The following is a 19,270-nucleotide window of genomic DNA, read 5'->3' as shown; positions in this document are numbered from 1 at the left end:
GAGCGGGAAAGTTTACGCTCGAGCGTGTACCTTTGTTGCATGACCGCTCGAGCGGGGAAACCTGCGCTCGAGCGGGACTCTATTTTTCTGAAAATGTTTTAAATGTGCATCTTTGCATCCTCATCCCATTCTAGGCGTTCTTAGGCCTAGTTTAAGACATCTTGTTGAGGATATAGATGTGGAACACGCCGAGGCATTAGGGATTAAGTTGTTAATCTTTCCCAACTGTGTAGCTTAGTGTGTGTTCAATCTGTTAACTGTGTAGGGTTGGCGACTGGGGAGTCACGCTCTAGCATACTGTAGCCCAAACTCTGTGAGTAACAATTGTATAAAGATATGTTCAAATGATTATCTTCTAAATATTGAACTGAACTGTTTACTGAACTGATATTGTTTACTGAATGAATGTATGTCCTATATTCTAAACTGTACTGTGGCATTCTTGGCATCTACTGTTACTGTTACTGTTACAGAGATCTCTGTCGGTTCCCTCGTGGAACCACTACTGTTTACTGATTGATGGCCATCATTACTGCTCGGTCTTTCAGACCTACTGTTTACTGCTATGCTAATGGATGTACCACATATGACTGAATAACTGTTCTGACTGAAAGACTGAAGTATTGTTTAATGAACTGATTTCATTACTGTAAGGACATTTCATTCATAACCCCTTTACGCATTTTGTTATTCACTGGGCTTTAGCTCGCTGTTTATATATATATGTAGGTGCTCAGCCACCAGATCGGAGCTAGGAGCGTGGGTTAGACTCCAGTTTTGTCAAGCCAGCCTTTGTGCCTCACCGAGAGGTTCCGAGTTGCCATGCTATGGCTTTGGGGTGTCTTGTTTTTCCCCCGTCTGTCTCCATACTGTTTGAATTACTGTATAGACTGTTAATTGCTAACCGTACTGTTACCAAGGGATTAGGTCCCTGTACTGCGTGACTGTAAATTTTGGATAGACTGTACTGTTTGTATATGTGAATGCATGGAAAATCTTTTTGGCATACAGACTGTCACAGCTCAATGGACATTATTTATTTACTGTATTGGCTTCCGCCAGGCCCTGTACTCTGTTCTACTGTACTACTGTATCTGTAGGCCTTCGGTAATCTCGGATTACTGGCCGATTACGGTACTAAACCCATAGGGCCGGGTTTGGGTCGTGACAAAAACCAACTTTCAAAATGGAGCAAAAGAAAAGAAGAAGACATGCATAAGGAATGGAGAACCAAGCTCAAATCAAGGTGAAGCCAATTTTAGTGTTAAAGCAAGGATGACTATTGATCAAATTCATCACAAATGTTGTAACGCTATCCTTGAGAGGCTCATTACGCTAAAAACCCGAAAGGGCAACCTAGGCAAAAGTTAGAGCATGAAAAATGAGAAATCAAACAAATAAAGCTCGCAAGGTTGAAAACCCCAAAGGGGCGCCTTTGGCAAAAGTTAGATCGCAAAAGGAGAGTGTCAAAACCCGAGTGAATCTTAGCCATGAACTACGTTGACTTGATTTCCATCTTGGGATACGTAGGCAACTTCATCCTGAATTCGGTCTCAACCATATCCATCTTATTCATCTCGACCCAATCATATTGCCCAATTCACGTCGTAAACTTCTCATCAATCCATGAGCTACACCGACTGCTATGCACATCACATACTTGTGTTAGGTAAGAAAGAACTAGCTTGAATCAACAAGTGGAGCAATTTTCAATACTTGAATTTATCAGTAGAATCTTTAACTTGGACAAAACAAAAAACAAAAATAAATAAATAAATAGAAATTGAGTTTTAAAGGGAGCCTAAGTAATACTAGGGTCACTATGAATGATCAGTCACTTTGAGTCTTTTTCTGCTTTTGGGTCAGTTGTGAGTTTTGTTATATCATGCCCAGTATTTGTTTCAATATGTGTTCTTCATTGAGTCACCATAGCATGTCTATCGCTCAAAAGTGCTCTTCATCGAGTCACCTTGGCATGTTTGTTGCTCAAAGTTTAACAAAATGGCATTGCCAAAATTGCATACATGAATGTTTGCTCCAAACTCAAAAACAAGTCCATGTGTTCAATTCATAAACAAACTAGGAGTGCCCATAGAAGGGGCATCGCACTCATGAGCATTGCAAAGTGTATATGAGGAATCCGTCAGTGCTTTGAAGAGGACTAGATCTCAACATGCTGGAATGGAAAAGAAGCATGAGTCTAATTGGTTGGCAACTGTTGCAGGATCTGATGATCCCCATCACACGTGCCTGCATAATGTTGAAAAAGGTAGCCAGTGACTGGACACTAAGGGCAATTTTCAATACATCTGATCGAGTCATCCATCAAACAAGGGGCATGAACCTAACCAGTGGCCAATGACTAGACACTATAAGCAATTTTCAATGCATCTAATCGAGTCATCAATTGAACAAGGGGCATGAACCCAACCTTTCTCTCAATCCGCTCAGAGCCATTTGTTGGGCACTTTTCCTGGATTAGGGTAATTTACCCCATGATGATTCTGATATGTGTAGACACTCCATTTTTTACTGCCCGCAAGACTTGGATGCTTTGTCCTGCGCACTCAATGATGAAAGTTGCATTGAATGTGGTTCGAAGTCTCAACGAAGGATCTAAGTTCAAGTTTCGAAACGAGCCCAGACCTTTTATATTTACACTGTTTGTACCCTAGAATTTCATTTTTGAACCCTATGCTGACCTGCACTGAGCCTGAAACAGAGAAACAGGGGAGCACATTAGGACCTAGCCGTGCCTCATTGGGAGCCAGCCGTGGCCATTTGGGGCCGGTCAGGTCTTTTTGGCGAGAAACACTATTCTGGGCGGGAATCAGTCAGCTATCTTTTTTGAAGATATTTTCGACCTATTTTGCTCAAATTCTATAAATACGAGTTGATCCCAGTGTTTTGAGGGTTAGAAAAATTTTCAAAGAAGCTAAATCACCCTTATGAGCTCTTTTTTCTTGTGCAAGCTAGCTTTGAGATATTTTGTCACCCTTACACCATATACAACCTTAGAGCAAAGCCTTAGAGCCTTGGTTGAGACTTGTGAATCATAATTCACACTTGAGAGGTCCTTTGGATTAAGTTTGGTTTACACAAGAGCTTGTCCTCTTCAAGAGGTAGAAGCTTACCACCTTTCTCCTTGCTTTCATTTCTGTGTCTTTCTATATATTTCTAGTGTTTTTGTGTTGTTTTGGATCCATTCCAAGTGTTGGAACTTGGGGTTGAATAGCTACCAAAGGTAGAGAGGGCTAACACCCTTTCTTGTGCCTTAACTCGTAGCTCATACCTCTTGTTCTTGCTCTCTTTCTTTGGCTTTCAAACTAATTTTCAAAGTTTAAAACAACTAAAAAAACATGGTTTAGAAGTCTCAAAAAGTGGAGAGGTTAGCCATCTCTCCTTGCTCTTGTTTACTAGATTTGTGTCTCTTTATTCTTCCTCTCTTTTTGTGCACTTTTAGCCACTATTTTTCACATATTAGAGGCTGTTTAGAGCTATCCTAATTTATTTAATTAGTTTATGCTTTGAATATATAGCTTGTTGTGTTGTAAGCCCTCGTGGCTTCGATTGTTTAGGCCCTTGGACACCAAGTCATTAGAGTTTATGGCTTTGCTTTACTCATTTTTCATATCAAAAGTCTCATCCTAATAATCAAGTTTATGTGATCATTTTTGCGCTCTCCCTCTTTTCTTCTTTTCTTTCATTTGAGAGTTATTTTAAACGATTGATTGTTATTCAAGGCATGAGAAAGAGACCTATGCTCAATGGCTTAATCTCTACGAAGGTTCATCGTCAAGGCATAGTCTCCCTTTTGTGCTATGAATCACTTCTCGTTTGACATTTCTTTTCATTTAGTGGACTTAAACATCACTTTGGACAAATTGATTAAAGAATGGAAATGATTAATAAAATTGGTTTAAAATAAATCAAACCGACATAAAGGAAATGTTTAGATGGTTAGATTTGGCCGGACATTATGCCAAGTCCATCACTCCGAGAATTGTCACTTATCAATCCATGATACGTTGATAAAACTTAGAGTGTGTCTACTTCCCTCGTTGAGCCTTCATGATAGGAGAGAGGGGTGGTCGTATTCATTGCATTTATTAACTTTTTTGTCCAAACGTGCCCGAAATCATCAAGCAATCTACTTGCTATCGTTGATGCTTTCAGACTCAAATTCATTTTTCTTTTAAGTTCCCCATGACAAAGAAAAGCAGAAGGGACAAACAGGGCCTAGAAAGGCTCTATCTGCAGTGTTCTCACCTCAAAGCACAAAAACATTTTTGGCATGAAATCAAGGCACAGCCGGCTGTTTGTGGACCCGACCGGCCCCTATGTTTGGTAAACAGTACATTCTGGCAGAAACAAAAGCCAATAACTGAGGGTGAAACAGAGCAAGTCTAGGCAAACAGAGCAGTTTCTAGACACTATACATGCAATCGTTGTGCCTCATTGTTGCTTGTAATTATTATTGTTGTAAATAATTATTGTCGCAATTTCATTGTTTAAATTAGTATTGTTATAATATCCTTGTTGTAATAAATTAGATAGCTTGTTATTTATTTATTCGAATTTGTAATAAGTAGTTAGTTTATTTATTTATTATTCATTCAGTGTTGTAATAGCTAAGTAGTTTAATTCGGACACTGAGACATTTGAACCCTCTTGTGTGAGGACAAATATGTAATAATGGTGTATGTCTTCCAACCCCCATTTCTTTCACCCTTTAATTTGCCCGCTTATAATGGTAGCATAAAGCATCATGTTTCCTTAGCATTTTACATGTTTGCATACACTCGTCTCACATGCATTTGGGTTTGGCTCATCATACTAACCAATATCGCATTCAATTTTCTTAAATGAATACATGATTTATCATATGTCTTGAATTGGAACATATACCATGCTAGTAGCCGGACCTATTTACTTGCATGATTGCATGTGTCACATTAGTCATATTGCATTGTTTAGAGGCATGCATGCTTTCTAAATCTTTTGTTTTGTTGGCTTGCCTTGGAGTACTAGGTGAGCGTTTATTTCTTTAACATATTACATTGCGTGTGATTGTCGTCATATCAAGCATGTTTTCCATAAGGCTAAGTGCTTAAGTGATATACCTGTTTGAATGCCGGTGGATGAAGGCCTTTTTACTTAAGTTGGAATAAATTGACTAATGTAAATACAAACTCACTTTTTCAAGTGACATGTATTGAAAACACTTTTTCAAACAAACATGAAATCAAAGTGTTCCAACTTTTGCAAATTAGCCTATACTTGGGTGCATCACCTAGTAAAAAGATAGTGTAATAATCGGAACAAAAGCATATAATGTAAATAAAAATCACATCATGATTAGTAGAGACCGATCTTTGATCAGGCGAGTGGGGTGCTCAATTCATGACCTTCCCGTCTTGTACCTAAGTTCCCGAGCCGAGATACTTTGGTGATGACGAACACGTGGCCTTTGGCATGAGTCACGTGTTTCCTAAATTTTCCAAAAAAATATTTGTATGGCAACTCTGAAATCTGGCAAAGTAGTCCATTTTTGGCATTTGATTCAAACATCAATTTTTCAAATGATTTTCCGAATTTGGACTCATTTGTGTTTATCTATTTCACATTGCACTTGTGAAATCAGATTCAGAACCACGGGGAGTCCGAACTGTAGGGCTAATTGTATCCGAAAGGAGCACGAAAAGCAAGCTACAATATGATTCATCTTTCGAAAGTTGTCTCCGACCATTTCAAAACTCTCTTGGGATTGCCATCTTTCCTCTAATTAATACATGTGATTTGGATTATGCATGTGTGCTCATACACTTTGGTTAATTTGCACTGCATGATTGGTTGCTCTTGACTTCGTTCTGTACTTGTAATAACAGAGTTTCGTCAAGTTACCTTTCACAGTGTTTTTAAGTTACATTTTAATAAATTGTGGCAAGTTGCCCTACATTTATTCCATAAGGTACATGATGCACTGTCTTGTGCACTTGCATCGCATTATTTTGTGCATTCACCCCACATTGCACTGTCTTGTACACCCTGCATCGCACTATCTTGTGCAACTACATAGCACTGTTTTGTGCACCCACGTAGCACTGTTTTGTGCACCTACATAGCACTATTTTGTGCACCCTATATAGTACTGTTTTGTGTGTTCGCCTGCATAGCACTGTTTTGTGCATTCACCACATCACACTATCTTGTGCACCTTCACTCACATGTCTTGTGCACCTGCATTGCGCTATCTTGCACATTCACCCCATATCGCACTATCTTATGCATTGACATCACACTGCCTTATGCACCTACATATCACTGTTTTGTGCATTCATTCACCCCGCACTGTTTTGTGTACCTCACCTGTATTGTCTTGTGTACTCACAGGGTCTAGGAGACCTTAAATCCTCTAAAGGTGCAATTCCTTTGGTGTTTGTCACACCTGAACAACTTCAGGCAGTCTGTTATAGCCACCTGATTGTGTTTGTAGTGAGTTCCTAGGAGACCAACTGAGATAGTAGAAACTAGAGTTTGAATGGTTGAGGTCTAGAACACAAAGGTTTGGAATTTTTGAGACTAAAGCCTGGTTTGAATACCCAAAGGAGTAGAGATTATTTCAAAAGATCCTCATCTTGAAATATGTATGGCAGCCCCATAGGTTGAGGTAGCTTATATGCACCTCAGTCCTGGATACTGAACCAACACAGTCTATCACCCTGTTAGAGAATAGGGAAAGTTTCAAACATAGCCAAGGAGCAAAGTGTACCCATGGTTTGGAAGCGCAAGATGAAGGAAGAAGTCTTGAAACGAAGAAGATGAGGAAGATCCCCAGCCGCATAAGGTGTGAGACCTCACCAATTACCCTTATAAGGTGCTTTCTAAGGCACTATTTCCTAGCTACTACATCATATCTATTATTATTTATTACCTCTAGTACATTGCATATAGCATCTATCACATGCATCTACTACATTATCTGTTACACCCATTACATCATACCATGTTATTAGCCGTATCCTTTCCATGTTAAGTTTAGTTTGGCATGTGCTCATACTTTTCACATTAAAACATAGCTCTGCATGTGTACTCTCCTATTCTGCAAGAATTGTGGTCTGAGGGTTTCGGTACCTTTTCTGTGTTAGACATGATTTGTTTTATGTCCCATTCCTTTTCTACGTAAAACGTTGTTTGGCCTGCACCCCCCTATCGATTTTATCCATTGCATCCATTGCACTATACTCTATCTTGTTACATTCATCATTTTCGCGTAAACACATTTAGGATCGTTATCATCTCATTGCATTGTTATTTCCCAGTATATCTTTCCCCTGCAGATCATTTCTCACTTGTACACTCACCTAGCTCTGCATGTGTACGCTCCTATTCTGCAAGAATTATGGTCTAAGGGTTTCGGCACCTTTTCTGTGTTAAGCGTAGTTTGATTTGCATCTTCATTTCTTTATGATATTTGTGTGCTGAGCATTGCTTGTGGTTTAGATTGTTGCATTGCATTGTATATCATTTGCATTTTGTCCCCTAAACTGTGCTGGTTTGATTCCTTGCAAAGGAATACATAGGCAACTTTCAAGTTCAACCAACTGGATTTTGCATTTTGTTTGCTTGCCCAAGTCTTACAGCCTTGTCAAAATGGGTCGTCTTTGGGCTTTGACATTCACTCACGTCATTTCATGACTCTGAGCTCTGTTAAAGAGGGGTAACTGTAGGCACCTCATTTTTTACCGCCCTTAAGACTTGGGCGCCTCATGTTGAACACTCGATGATGAAATAGTACGTTGTACAAATTGTTCAATTTCTTCGGCAAAAAGCTTCGATTTTGAGTTTCAAAGCCTAAAACCTTGCACCTCCTTTAAACCAAAACCTTTTTTTTTTTCTAGCCTGACCACTCAGAGGCCTACTGGCCAACAGGTGGCCGGCAGACCAATTTTATTGGCCGACCGTGCCCTTTCTTGGTGGGCTGGTAGAAAAATTACTCAAAAACTTGCCAAACATTCTCCCTCTCTATTTTGGAATATACATACATTATACATACACTTCCCAAACCAAAAATTTGAGGTTTTTTGCTGAGATTATCGAGCCAAAATTTCAGCTCTTGAGAGTGAACACTTTATGGTTTGTGAACCAAAGAGTATCTTCTCTTCAAAGGTATAACTCTTACCATCTTCACACTACTCTTTCCTTCTCTCTTTTTTGTTGTTTTTCATACTGTTTTGGACTATTTTTTACTATTTTTGTGGGCTGAAACTTGTGATTTAAAAGCTACCAAAGGTGGAGGGGTTAACCACCCTTCCTTGAACCTTATTCCAAGCTTATATCCTCGTGTTTCCCATTTGTTTCTCAACTTTTAGCTACAAATTTTCAGAGTTTTCAAAGGCTAAAACATGTGATTTTAAGATCCAAAAAGTTGAAGGGTTAGCCACCCTTCCTTAGGCTTGCTTACTAGCTTTGTTCTCCTTTTCTTTTCCTTGCTTTTTCTAGCTTTTCAAACTAATTTTTAGAACTATTTTTGTTAGTTTTAGGGTTGTTTTAGTTGTTTATTTACTTTATGCTTTGAATGCTATGCATGTGTTGTTGTAAGTCCTCACAGATTTGGTGGTCTAGGCTTTAGACACTTATCTATTTGAGTTGATAGCTTTTCATTCTATAGTCTTCATACATATGCTCACACTTGTAATAATCATCTCTGCAACCTTCCTCCTTTCTTGGTTTTCTTCTTTAAGAGTTGTTTCAAACAATTGATTGTTGTTTAAGACATGAAAAAGAGACCTCCCATACTTAATGGTTTAACCTCTTTGGAGGTTCATTACCAAGGCATTATATCTCTCTCATGCTAAGCACAACTTCTTGTTTGACACTTCTCTTCATTAGTGGACGTAATTATCACTTTTTGGACAAAATAACTAAAGAATGGCAAGATAATGCAAAAGAGGTTAAAATTGGACTAAAAGTGATAAACAAGAGTAATAAAATTGGTTTGGGTTCAATCAGACATTATATTGAACCTATTGCATCTCGAGTCATTACATACTCTTTAGTGACGTTAATGATTCGAGAGGCAAAGTCCACCACTTCCCTTGAGGTAATTCCATGATAGGGAAGAGGTTTTGTTGGTCTTTTATTTCCATTTATTGAGCCTTCGTCCTATCGGTTCATAAATCATCACGTAACAACTTTACGAATATTGATAATTTGCGAACCGAATCTACTCCTCCCTTGATCAGTTTCATGATAGGGAGAGGCAGAAAGGACAAACACCTCCTGGAAACACTCTGTTTTTGCTCTATTTCATTTCTGTGGCAGCAGGGCAGTACCCAAAAATAGTGGCCGGCCACCCATCCTATTTGATGCAAGTAGTGTCATTTTCATGACAGAACAGAGCAGGAGCTAGGGTAAAAACAAATTAATTTTTTGACTACAAAGCTGAAACAGTTTCTGACAGCAAAACAGAGAAGTTTCTAAGAGGACATTCTCATTTGTGCACATGCAATCCTCCATTTCCCGTGGTCCTTTAAAAATTAATTCTTTGATAATAGTATGTTTAAATTAATTAGATTCGTTCGAAATTGTAATAGCTAGTTAAATTTAGTTATTTGTAATAGCTAGTTAAATTCGTTAATTTGGTGTTGTAATAATTAGTTTAAATTCGGACATTTGGATGTCTTCCAACCTCCATTTCTTTCTCCCTTTTATTTATATGCTTATAATGGTAGCATCATGTTTTACATTTTTATATCATTCCCATGCCTTGCATCCATTTGTGCATGCATTGGGTTCGGTTCATCATTCTAACCTTGTTGTGATTTCCTACTTTATTGAATAATGTGTTGTCGCATGCTTTGAGTTAAGACATATGTCATGTTAATAAACCGAACCTAGTAGTTGCATTTTGTATCTGTTGCATTAGTCATTTCGCATATCAGGGTATGCATTTTTCTAACTATTTTCATCTATTTTGGCTTGCCTCAATTGAGTTCTAGGTGAGCGTTTTTGCTTTAGCATGTTGCATGTATATTTGTGTTGCCATAGCAAGCATATTACCATGAGGTTAAGTGCTTGTTTGATATATCTCTTGAATGCAGGTGGATGAAGGCTATTTTGCTTAAGTTTGGATGATTTGATTAATGTACATATGAGCACACTTTTTCAAGTGGCAAATATTCAAAACTCTTTTCAAAACAAACATGAAATCAAAACGTTCTAAAGCGAGTGACTTAGTCCATACTTGTGTGCCTCACATAGTAAGTTCGCATTAATAATCGGAATAAGAGCATATAATGTACATAAAAATCACATCATGATTAGTAAAGGCCGATCTTTGATCGGGTGAGTGGGGTGCTCAATTCATGACCTTCCCTTCTCATACCTAAGTTCCCAAGCCAAGACACTTTGGTGATGATGGACAAGTGGCCTTTGACACGAGTCACGGGTTTCCTAAATTTTTCAAAAATATTTAGCTGACAACTCTAAAATCTGGCAATGCAATCTATTTTTTATATTTCTGATTGTAAATCAATTTTTCAAAGATTTGCCAGATTTTGACTCTTTTGTGTTTTTTGTTTGATATTGCACTTGTGAAACCAGATTCAGATCCACGAGAGCCTGAACTGTAGGGCTATTGTATCCGAGGAGTACAAAAAGCATGCTACAGAGTCCTAAGAAGAAAAGTGGGGATAATTAGCAACACTCTAAGGCCATGTTTGATTCACAAGACTAATAGGAAAGGTATTAATAATCCATCAAATTAGTGTGGTATTCAATATCCAATTAGATTAGTAGGATAAATTATCCCCTTGTCTATTGTTTGATTTGCATTGGATAAGAAAACATATTAGGGTGATTCTACTTACACCACTCTTTTACCTTTTTACACCCTCCATCTCATTACACCACTAAAAAACATATTAGATTCTCATTACACTCAACATATTACCAAAACAAACCCTAAGGTAAAAAAATCTTCAAAACCCATCTCTTTACAACCATACTTTTTCGGTATTCAGTTGCCAGAAACAATAGATCCTTCCGACATTTTGTTGCTATACATTTACAGAGCCACTTTCTCCTAAACAATGTTTGTTTAATTTGTGCTAGGCCTGTTCGGTAATACAATGCTAATCAATTTGACTTACTTCAGTGCCATGTTACCAGATACAATTTTTTTCCCAACATTATGTTACCGTTCAATTGAATAATTTCAATTTGCTTCACAACAAAGCTAGTGGAGCCCACATTGAAGTGCTTGTTTGGTCACACTGCGAAACAATTTACAAAACTTCTGTGTTATAACGCCAGAATGAATTGGTTTGTCCAGCCTTTTGTTCCTATACATTTACAGAATCACTTCCTTCCAAATAATGTGGTAATAATTTGTGTCGGGCCTGTTCAATAAGAAAATGCTAATGAATTTCAATTACTCCAGTGTCGTGTTACCAGACAAACTATTTTTTCCCAACAATATGTTGCTGTACAATTGAATAATTTCAATTTGCTTCACAACAAAGTCAATGGAGCCCACTGTGAAGTGTCTATTCGGTCACTCGGTACTAGACAAATTACATTTTTCCGATGTTATGTTGCTGGAAAAAATAAATTTGTCCAGCATTTTGTTGTTATACATTTACAGAGCCACTTTGTTCCAAACAATGATTTGGGCCTATTAGGTAATACAATGTTAACAAATTTGAATTAATCCAGTTTGATAAAAAAATATCCGTAAATCAAACACGCATCTATAAAATCATACATAAAAAGTATCCATAAAATTTTTCATAAAAAAAATCAAGTTTATGAATATCCATAAAATCTGTCATTATTTGCATCCATCAATCAAACATGTTATTACAATTCGTCTATATTGATTGTTTCAATAGTTACTACGTCAGGGCTAATAAAAGTATGGAATTGATGAATACGGATAGTATATGCTTTCTTCCATCCACTAGCACACGAGTGATGAAAATGAGTCCAATTATTTGTTATCAAAGGTACTGGATGACCAGGTTGCAGATAAACCTATAATAAAGAAATCAATAAGTAGAATTACAAAATAAGACATGGTAATGATCTAAGTGGGCTCAGTAGTTACCTGCACAAAATGGTTTCCATTTATAAATGCTATGCAAATATCTCTTCGATCATGTGTTGCAATCGGTACTGATCTAAGTGGTAGAAACGTCAAGCATCGTTACATGGATAAATGATAAAGAATAACTCGATAGTATGATGCTATCAAATGGCCCCATGTCAGGCATAGTCATCCAATGATTAAATCCACGGCCAGGTTCGAAGTAGAATAAGATAGAGTTACGGTCATCAACCTTTTCTTGTGAACCAAATAGTTGCACGAAATGCACTACATTCGAATACAACTCAATCAACAAGTTGCGCCTAACTTGTTGCCAATCATCTTCACCTAAACCAATCAATCCAGCTATTGCCCTGAAACCACAATTGCCATCTGCTTATACATCTTTTATGTGACGGATATATGGTCTTAACTTCTTCGAAAATTGTTCAAAGTAAGAGATATGATTTGTTGACTGCATCATACAAACCTGCATCACAAATATACAGCAATGGATATATGAAATAATTAAAATGAGGCTGAACAACTATTAAAATAAATTTTGTACATAGTTACAAGTTTAATGTAATTACATACATTATCGTTTTTTTGCCTTCTTTCGTTGCAGTTGCTTATGAACTGGTGCAGTTGAGATGGTAACACACTGTGAATAACTATATTCCCCAGATAGTACAAACTCAAACGCAAATGGCTCACATTTAGTAGATGTATCGATTTTGAATTAACCATGGCCGAGACCTCGGCCCCTGCCTTGCATGTCAGTCTTGAGTTCAGGTTCCATAAAAAATATACTGTCTAACTAATTAACCCCCTAAACTTCCTCAGAAATATCACTTGTTGCGTTTCGTCAATCGTTTGAATTTCTCAATAAAAAAACCAATCTCTATTTGCAATCCAACTCCACGAAAGCACTCTGAAACTGGAAACATATCAAACTTCCTCCAATGAGGATTTATGCATGAGAGGGGAATCAAACGACCTTGTTGAAAATACATGACAACCCATGTGTATGTCGAAAAATGCAGCCACATGCAGCAATATCTATTCCCACACTATTTGATCTCTTTGACTCTACCAATATTTTGTCCAAACTACAAATTGAAATAAGACCACGTAACTCAGTGAACTCAGTAGGTGTGTTGTTGTGTTGGACTATAATCAAACTCTGCTAAAATGAGGCTTTAATGTCTGCATGCTGCAACTCTAACAAATTGTGTATTTTGGTCCAAGATGTGTCAAAACTGCCTTTGACTTGATCTAAGTTGCCTCTTCAATTTAGCACGAGAACTTTCCGCCCTACAAGTATGTATATTTTGGTATTTAATATAAAAATCAAAAAATTATAGCAATTCATAAATGTAATGACCATAATTTACCTATTTGTAGTAGTATTTCCAAAATGCATACTATTGTCTGTCTAAGCTACAGCAAATTTTTCCTTGCATGGTTCTAACCAATTGGTAGTAACATACTTAATAGCTTGAGAATACATAATTGTTCATTGAATTCTCTTTTTGTTCTAACCAATACCAAAGCACTCCAACTATGCATGAACTTATTCTATTTATCTTTCATCTCAAAAACCTTCTTGCACTTCATTAGAACATTCTTGTTAATATGCAATATACATAAAAGATTAGTGGCCATAGGCAGAACTTTTGATATGCCTTTCATCAAAGCCAACTCTCTATCTGTAATAATGACTTTTGGAAAAGTTGTATTCTCCATAACAGTACGCAATATGCCTAAAGCCCATGTATAGTTGTCCTCCCGTTCATGACCAAGATAAGCAAAAGGAACTAAAAATTTCAAGTTCGTTGATATTACCCCAACAATCTCTAAGAGAGGGAGTTGATACCTATTAGTCTTGTATGTGCAATCCATAATCAACATATGTGGAAATGTACATAGCAACTCCAAACTAACAGGGTGTGCCCAGAACAAGTCAGTCACCATCTCTCTATCATCACATCGATGCCACTCAACATAATTTTGAATCGACAATTGCCCCAATAGTTGTTGCATCTGTGATCTTCACGCCCTCTGTATTACTCGATGTCGATGACGTGCAATGTAGATTGTCTTCATTGTTTTCGCATTAAAGGCATCCCTTTGTTTCAATGTAACCAATATCTCTTTTGGTTGCACCATACTCTTTGACATGTCAACTAATAAGGATGTTTCCTCCTTAGATAATCTGCCAGCAAACGAATGCCCTTCAAAATGTTCAGCAGATGGATGATTGTGCACTCCGCATAAGACATGCAACATCCACTCATCATTTGTAGATAATTTTTCCCCCTTAATAGAATTGGACATCCACACTTTTTAGAATCTATCAACCTTAATCGTTCCCCCTTGATCTTCCTGTTATATCTATAGTAACCACTTTTTTTCACAAGTAAGGGTAAGTCTTGGTTTTCTGCCGTTACCTCCCGCATCTGATGTTTTTACAATAATGGCAAATCCAGTCTTCCTTCCAACGTCAGAAGCCTATTTAATTAATGCTTGACGACTACTAAAATTCTAAACATAATAAATACATTTATACGTCAAATTATGATAAAACTCAATACCAATTAAAAATAAGAAAAAAATCGTATTCATAAAAAAACTTAACAAATCTCGTCTGTAATGAATTCATGACTGGAGTCCACTAATAATGCAGTATTTGCGTTGTTGCAATGAATATAAGTATAATCCTTCCAAGCAAAAAAAAAAAAAAAAAAGAAAGAAACTGAACATACATGGCAATGAGTAACCGAACAAATTTAAAAAGTCCGGCTTTATATTACCAAAAATGTATCTTTTATTCGACAGTTAGATACCAGACTTATATTTTTTGTTCAGCAGTTTGATACCGGACTTTGTTATTTTGTTCGATTTCGAAATACCAAACAAAAGTCGAAGACTAGCCTAGAAAATCAAAACAAAAACCTACCAAACAAATAAAAAAACTCACCATTTCACTCTTTTTATGGTTCTTCACCACCGTTTCTTCATCTATTGCTTTCTTTGATGATCAAAACACTACGATTCTCACCTTTTCAAAAGAGATGTGTAAGAGAAAAAAAAAATTGAGAAAAGAAAAAGATGAGTAAGGATGGAAGACCAAGAGGTGTAAGGAGATAATCAAATATATTTAATTTTAGTGTTTTGTCCTTAACACATGGATAAAATTGAAAGGAAAAAAAAAATTATATAAAGGGTGTAAAGAGGTAAAGTAGTGGTGTAAGTAAAATCACCCACCATATTAATGTAGGATTACAACTATATTTATCTTTTTTTCTAATCTTACCCTATATCAATGTTTTTTCACAATCTTTACTTTATCAAAATTTCTTCATAAACGTGGTTTTGAAAAAAATTATAAATAAATAAATGCAAGCTAAAAATACAAAATATAACGGCCATGGTTTGTTTTTTAATTTTTTTTAAATATAAACTAATTTGATAAAATAAATATCAAAAAAAATTTAAAATTTTTAAAAATTATTTTTAGCCTTCTAAAATGTAAAATTATATAAAAATAATAAGTGTTTTAATTTTTACTCAATGGTAAAATAGTCTTTTTATTTTATTTCTCAACTCGGGATATATATAATCCCACCCATACCCTATTACTAATAATCTTACAAATTTATTAGATTAATTATCTATTGAATTAATAATCCTGAAGTAAAATTTCAAAACAAACATAGCATTATTATACCCACAAATTAATAATTTTAATCTTATATTATAATTCTATTAATCAAACATGCTCTAAAAGATGTGTTGTGCAGTGCATATTGAGCCAAAGAAAAGTGACAAACAGCACAACCACTAGTGACAAAAATTGTACTAAGTCCATGAGAAGATAAGCTGCTCCAACCTGCAAAAGCGTTCAAGTACAGGCTAATGCTCCTTCTCAAGGTTTTAAAAAAAAGGACCAGACCGGCCGTTCAACCAATTGAATCTTTGATTCGTCGAGATTTCGGTCTGAATATATTTATTAAATCGTTTAAAGTGAAAAATCGGCTTATTTTAAGAGAATTGAAAAAATCAACAGTTGAACCGTCGAACCAGTGACGGTTCACCGGGTCAATAAAATCATTTTTTTTTTCTTTTTTTTTTATTCATTTTTTCTTTCTTATTTTATATATATATATATATATATAAGAAAATTTTAATTGTTAACTCTCTTTAAAGGGTCTCATTTTGTGACAAATCTCATTGAGAGTTTGAAATTATTATGAAAGCCTCTACCTATTTATAAGAAAAAAATTCTTCCAAAAAAACTCAAAAAATCTATGTGAAATTCAATTAAATTTATTGGAGAAAAATTTAAAATTTTAATGTTCATCCAAAATTTTTGTTTTTCTTTCAATCAAATTATTTGAATTAAAATCATATGGAGGGAATATTGAATATTTGATTTCTTTCAAAATTAAAATTAACAATATTTTAAAAAATATTTTTATATTTTTTAGTAAAAAAAATATTAGGAGAAATATTTAAGATTATTTAATTTTTTAATTTATAATTTTATTACTTATATTTTTATTTAAATATAATTTTAATATATTTATGGCATGGTTTGATTTCGATTCAACTCGACAGTTGAACCAGTGACCTGTCTATCCAATCATTTTTCCGATTCACTCATTGGTCCGATTTTTAAAACATTGCTTCTCTTCTTTTCTTTTTTTTAACTAGCTAATGCTCCCCTGCTCATGTAAAACTAATAAAAGACTGGATCCATTCTCCTAAGATTTGAAAAAAATATATAAAATGACAAAAAAAATAAGCCCCATAATTTTAGCGTAATTACACCGACCTCTTTTAGTAAGGTAAAGTGATTGGAATTAATGGACATAACGGTGTAGAGACACAGATAACAAAGTAAAGAGGGAATTTAACCAAATCTTGCCCGAAGCCATTTCCCAGATAGGGCAGTTAATTAAAACTAAATACAAGGATCCTCCTATTTGCAGTATTTGCACCTGACTATATGCTACAACCTAGTTTGGGCTTTCAAAGAGCATTCCAAAAGAGAACAAACTGACTATATATGCACAGCTAGTACAATGTCTGATATCTTTTATTTATTTATTTATTTTACAAATAAACAAACAAATGACGAATAATATCAATCGGAAAACCAAAACCGTTAACTCCCACAAAACAAATTAAAGCAACTGCAACTCTAGCATCCTAAAAAATCAGCATATATAGATTTCTGTTAAAACAGCTTATAGATTATACCTTAACAGATTATAAATTATGACTTTAATCAGAAGTTGTTAATTTGTTTGGTGTAACTGTTGGATTATAGATTTAAGTTGCTGAACAGTGTTTGTTAAATAAGCTTTGAAATAGCTTTTTTAATTAATTTTTATTTTTTGTTTGTCTACATTTCTCATAAAAAATAATAATAATAATCTATAATCCATTTGAGTCTTTTTCTATTTTTAAAAAAATAAAAAAATTTAAGAGTATAACCATAAATTAATATATCCACAGCAGAAACTGATAATCAGAAACAAGGGGTGGGCAGCTTCTCAGAATCAACTTTTTTGAGTTAAAATAAACTGTTAGAATCAGAAGCTGTTTGAAATAAGTTTAACTAAACAGTCCAAAATAAGCCTTGTTTGTCATCTACTATATAATCTATCTTTTTATCTTTTTATCTTTTTTCCATCACATCACCTCTCTACTTTTCTGCACATCTTTTCATAAAAAGACAAAAAATGTACTTTTTTAATACATCCCAAACCAACCCTAAAAGCCATAAATTGACTCTGAAAAGCTGAAACAAACACCCCCATAATGTAAGGGCTGTTAGATACTACAGAAAACTACATTGCAACTCCAGAATATTCAAAATTAGTTTCAATGCACGAACCAAAAGCTTGTGATGTACACTGAAATTGGATGTATAAGCAATTATCAACTGTAAAGAGCATTTTCTTAAATTTAAATCCAATTAATACAACAAGGGGAGACCTCTTTTGTTTTTCACTTAGTGTTCTCTTTTTTCTTTTGGGAAGAGAGAACAAGCGGCCATTCTAAGAGAAAATGGTTTTGTAATTGCTGTACTCCCATCTCCCATCTCCCACCTCCCATCTATCCCTTGTAGGGGTGCCGGTGTTATCCCAGCAACAGCGTAGACAAAATCTCTCCCATAGTCTTGTCAGACGTGTCACCATCATTGTCCACTTCCACACCCGACTCAAGAACAGCTGCATCCAATACAAGCTTCCGTTTAGCAATCTCGTAAACATTCTCATCAACCGTATCCTTGGTCACCAACCTGTAAAATTAGACATTGCTAAATTAAAAGAAAAAACTAATTGGCAAAGGAGAGAGAGCAGCAGGGGCTGCCCCACCTGTATATTGTGACGGGTTTTGTTTGACCAATACGATGACATCGATCTTCAGCTTGTCGGTCAATCTGTGGATTGAAATCCATGTCATGAATGACAACAGTATCAGCTCCAATCAAGTTCAGTCCCTGCCCTCCAGCTCTTGTAGACAGCAAGCATGCGAATATTGATGTGTCGTTATTGAATGTATCCACTATAGTTTGTCTCTCTGTCACCGCAGTACTGATATTTAGAAAAGAATAAAACAAAAAAAGAAACATATTAGTTTACTCTTTATGTATTTGATGCACAATAATAGCGTTCAACCCACACTCGCCACAAACTACCACCATGTCAAGACTCCACAGGTAGGAAGCACAGGTGCTGATATGGATACAGGTACAGGTACAATACAAGTAAGCCACAACGGAAAAACCTAAAAGAAAAAAAAGGATATGGGAACAATTGGAGTATTACCTTAAAAAATATATTTTTACAATATCTATTAGTGCATGATATATATAACCATTAAAAAATGAGACATTTATACACAAGTCCTAATTTATGAACTTATACTCCATTAAATCTTTAACTAAGATTTTTTGGACCTTCAAATCCCATTAAATTTTTAATAGTTGGAATTGCTCTTCAAACAATAATTATTCATCATTTATAATTATCTATAAAGGAACATGATGATTTGACATTTATTTTGATTTTCAAAACTTTAAAACATCCACTTTCAAAAAAAAAAAAAATTTGTGCAAAAAATAATAATAATAATTTTTTTTTTTTTTAAAAAACTGAATTATTT

General features: G+C 35.4%; 1 protein-coding gene across 1 annotated transcript in view; it reads right to left on the bottom strand.

Moving 5' to 3' along the window:
* Nucleotides 1–17,901: 17,901 nt before the first annotated feature.
* Nucleotides 17,902–19,270, bottom strand: part of ETL1 (SNF2 domain-containing protein / helicase domain-containing protein) — a 41,693-nt gene continuing 40,324 nt past the window's right edge. The window contains exons 11-12 of the mRNA XM_028270451.2: nucleotides 18,481–18,699; nucleotides 17,902–18,404 (exon numbers count right to left, since the gene is read on the bottom strand). Of these exons, the coding sequence (XP_028126252.2) occupies nucleotides 18,242–18,404; nucleotides 18,481–18,699 (382 nt within the window). The 3' untranslated portion in view covers nucleotides 17,902–18,241. The remainder of the gene's footprint in view (nucleotides 18,405–18,480; nucleotides 18,700–19,270) is intronic.

Source organism: Camellia sinensis, chromosome 5 (assembly GCF_055761805.1).
Source record: "Camellia sinensis isolate YWXY chromosome 5, ASM5576180v1, whole genome shotgun sequence".
NCBI lineage: Eukaryota > Viridiplantae > Streptophyta > Magnoliopsida > Ericales > Theaceae > Camellia > Camellia sinensis.
The sequence above is the reverse complement of the archived record's forward strand: the minus strand, read 5'-3'. Positions and strand labels throughout refer to the sequence as shown.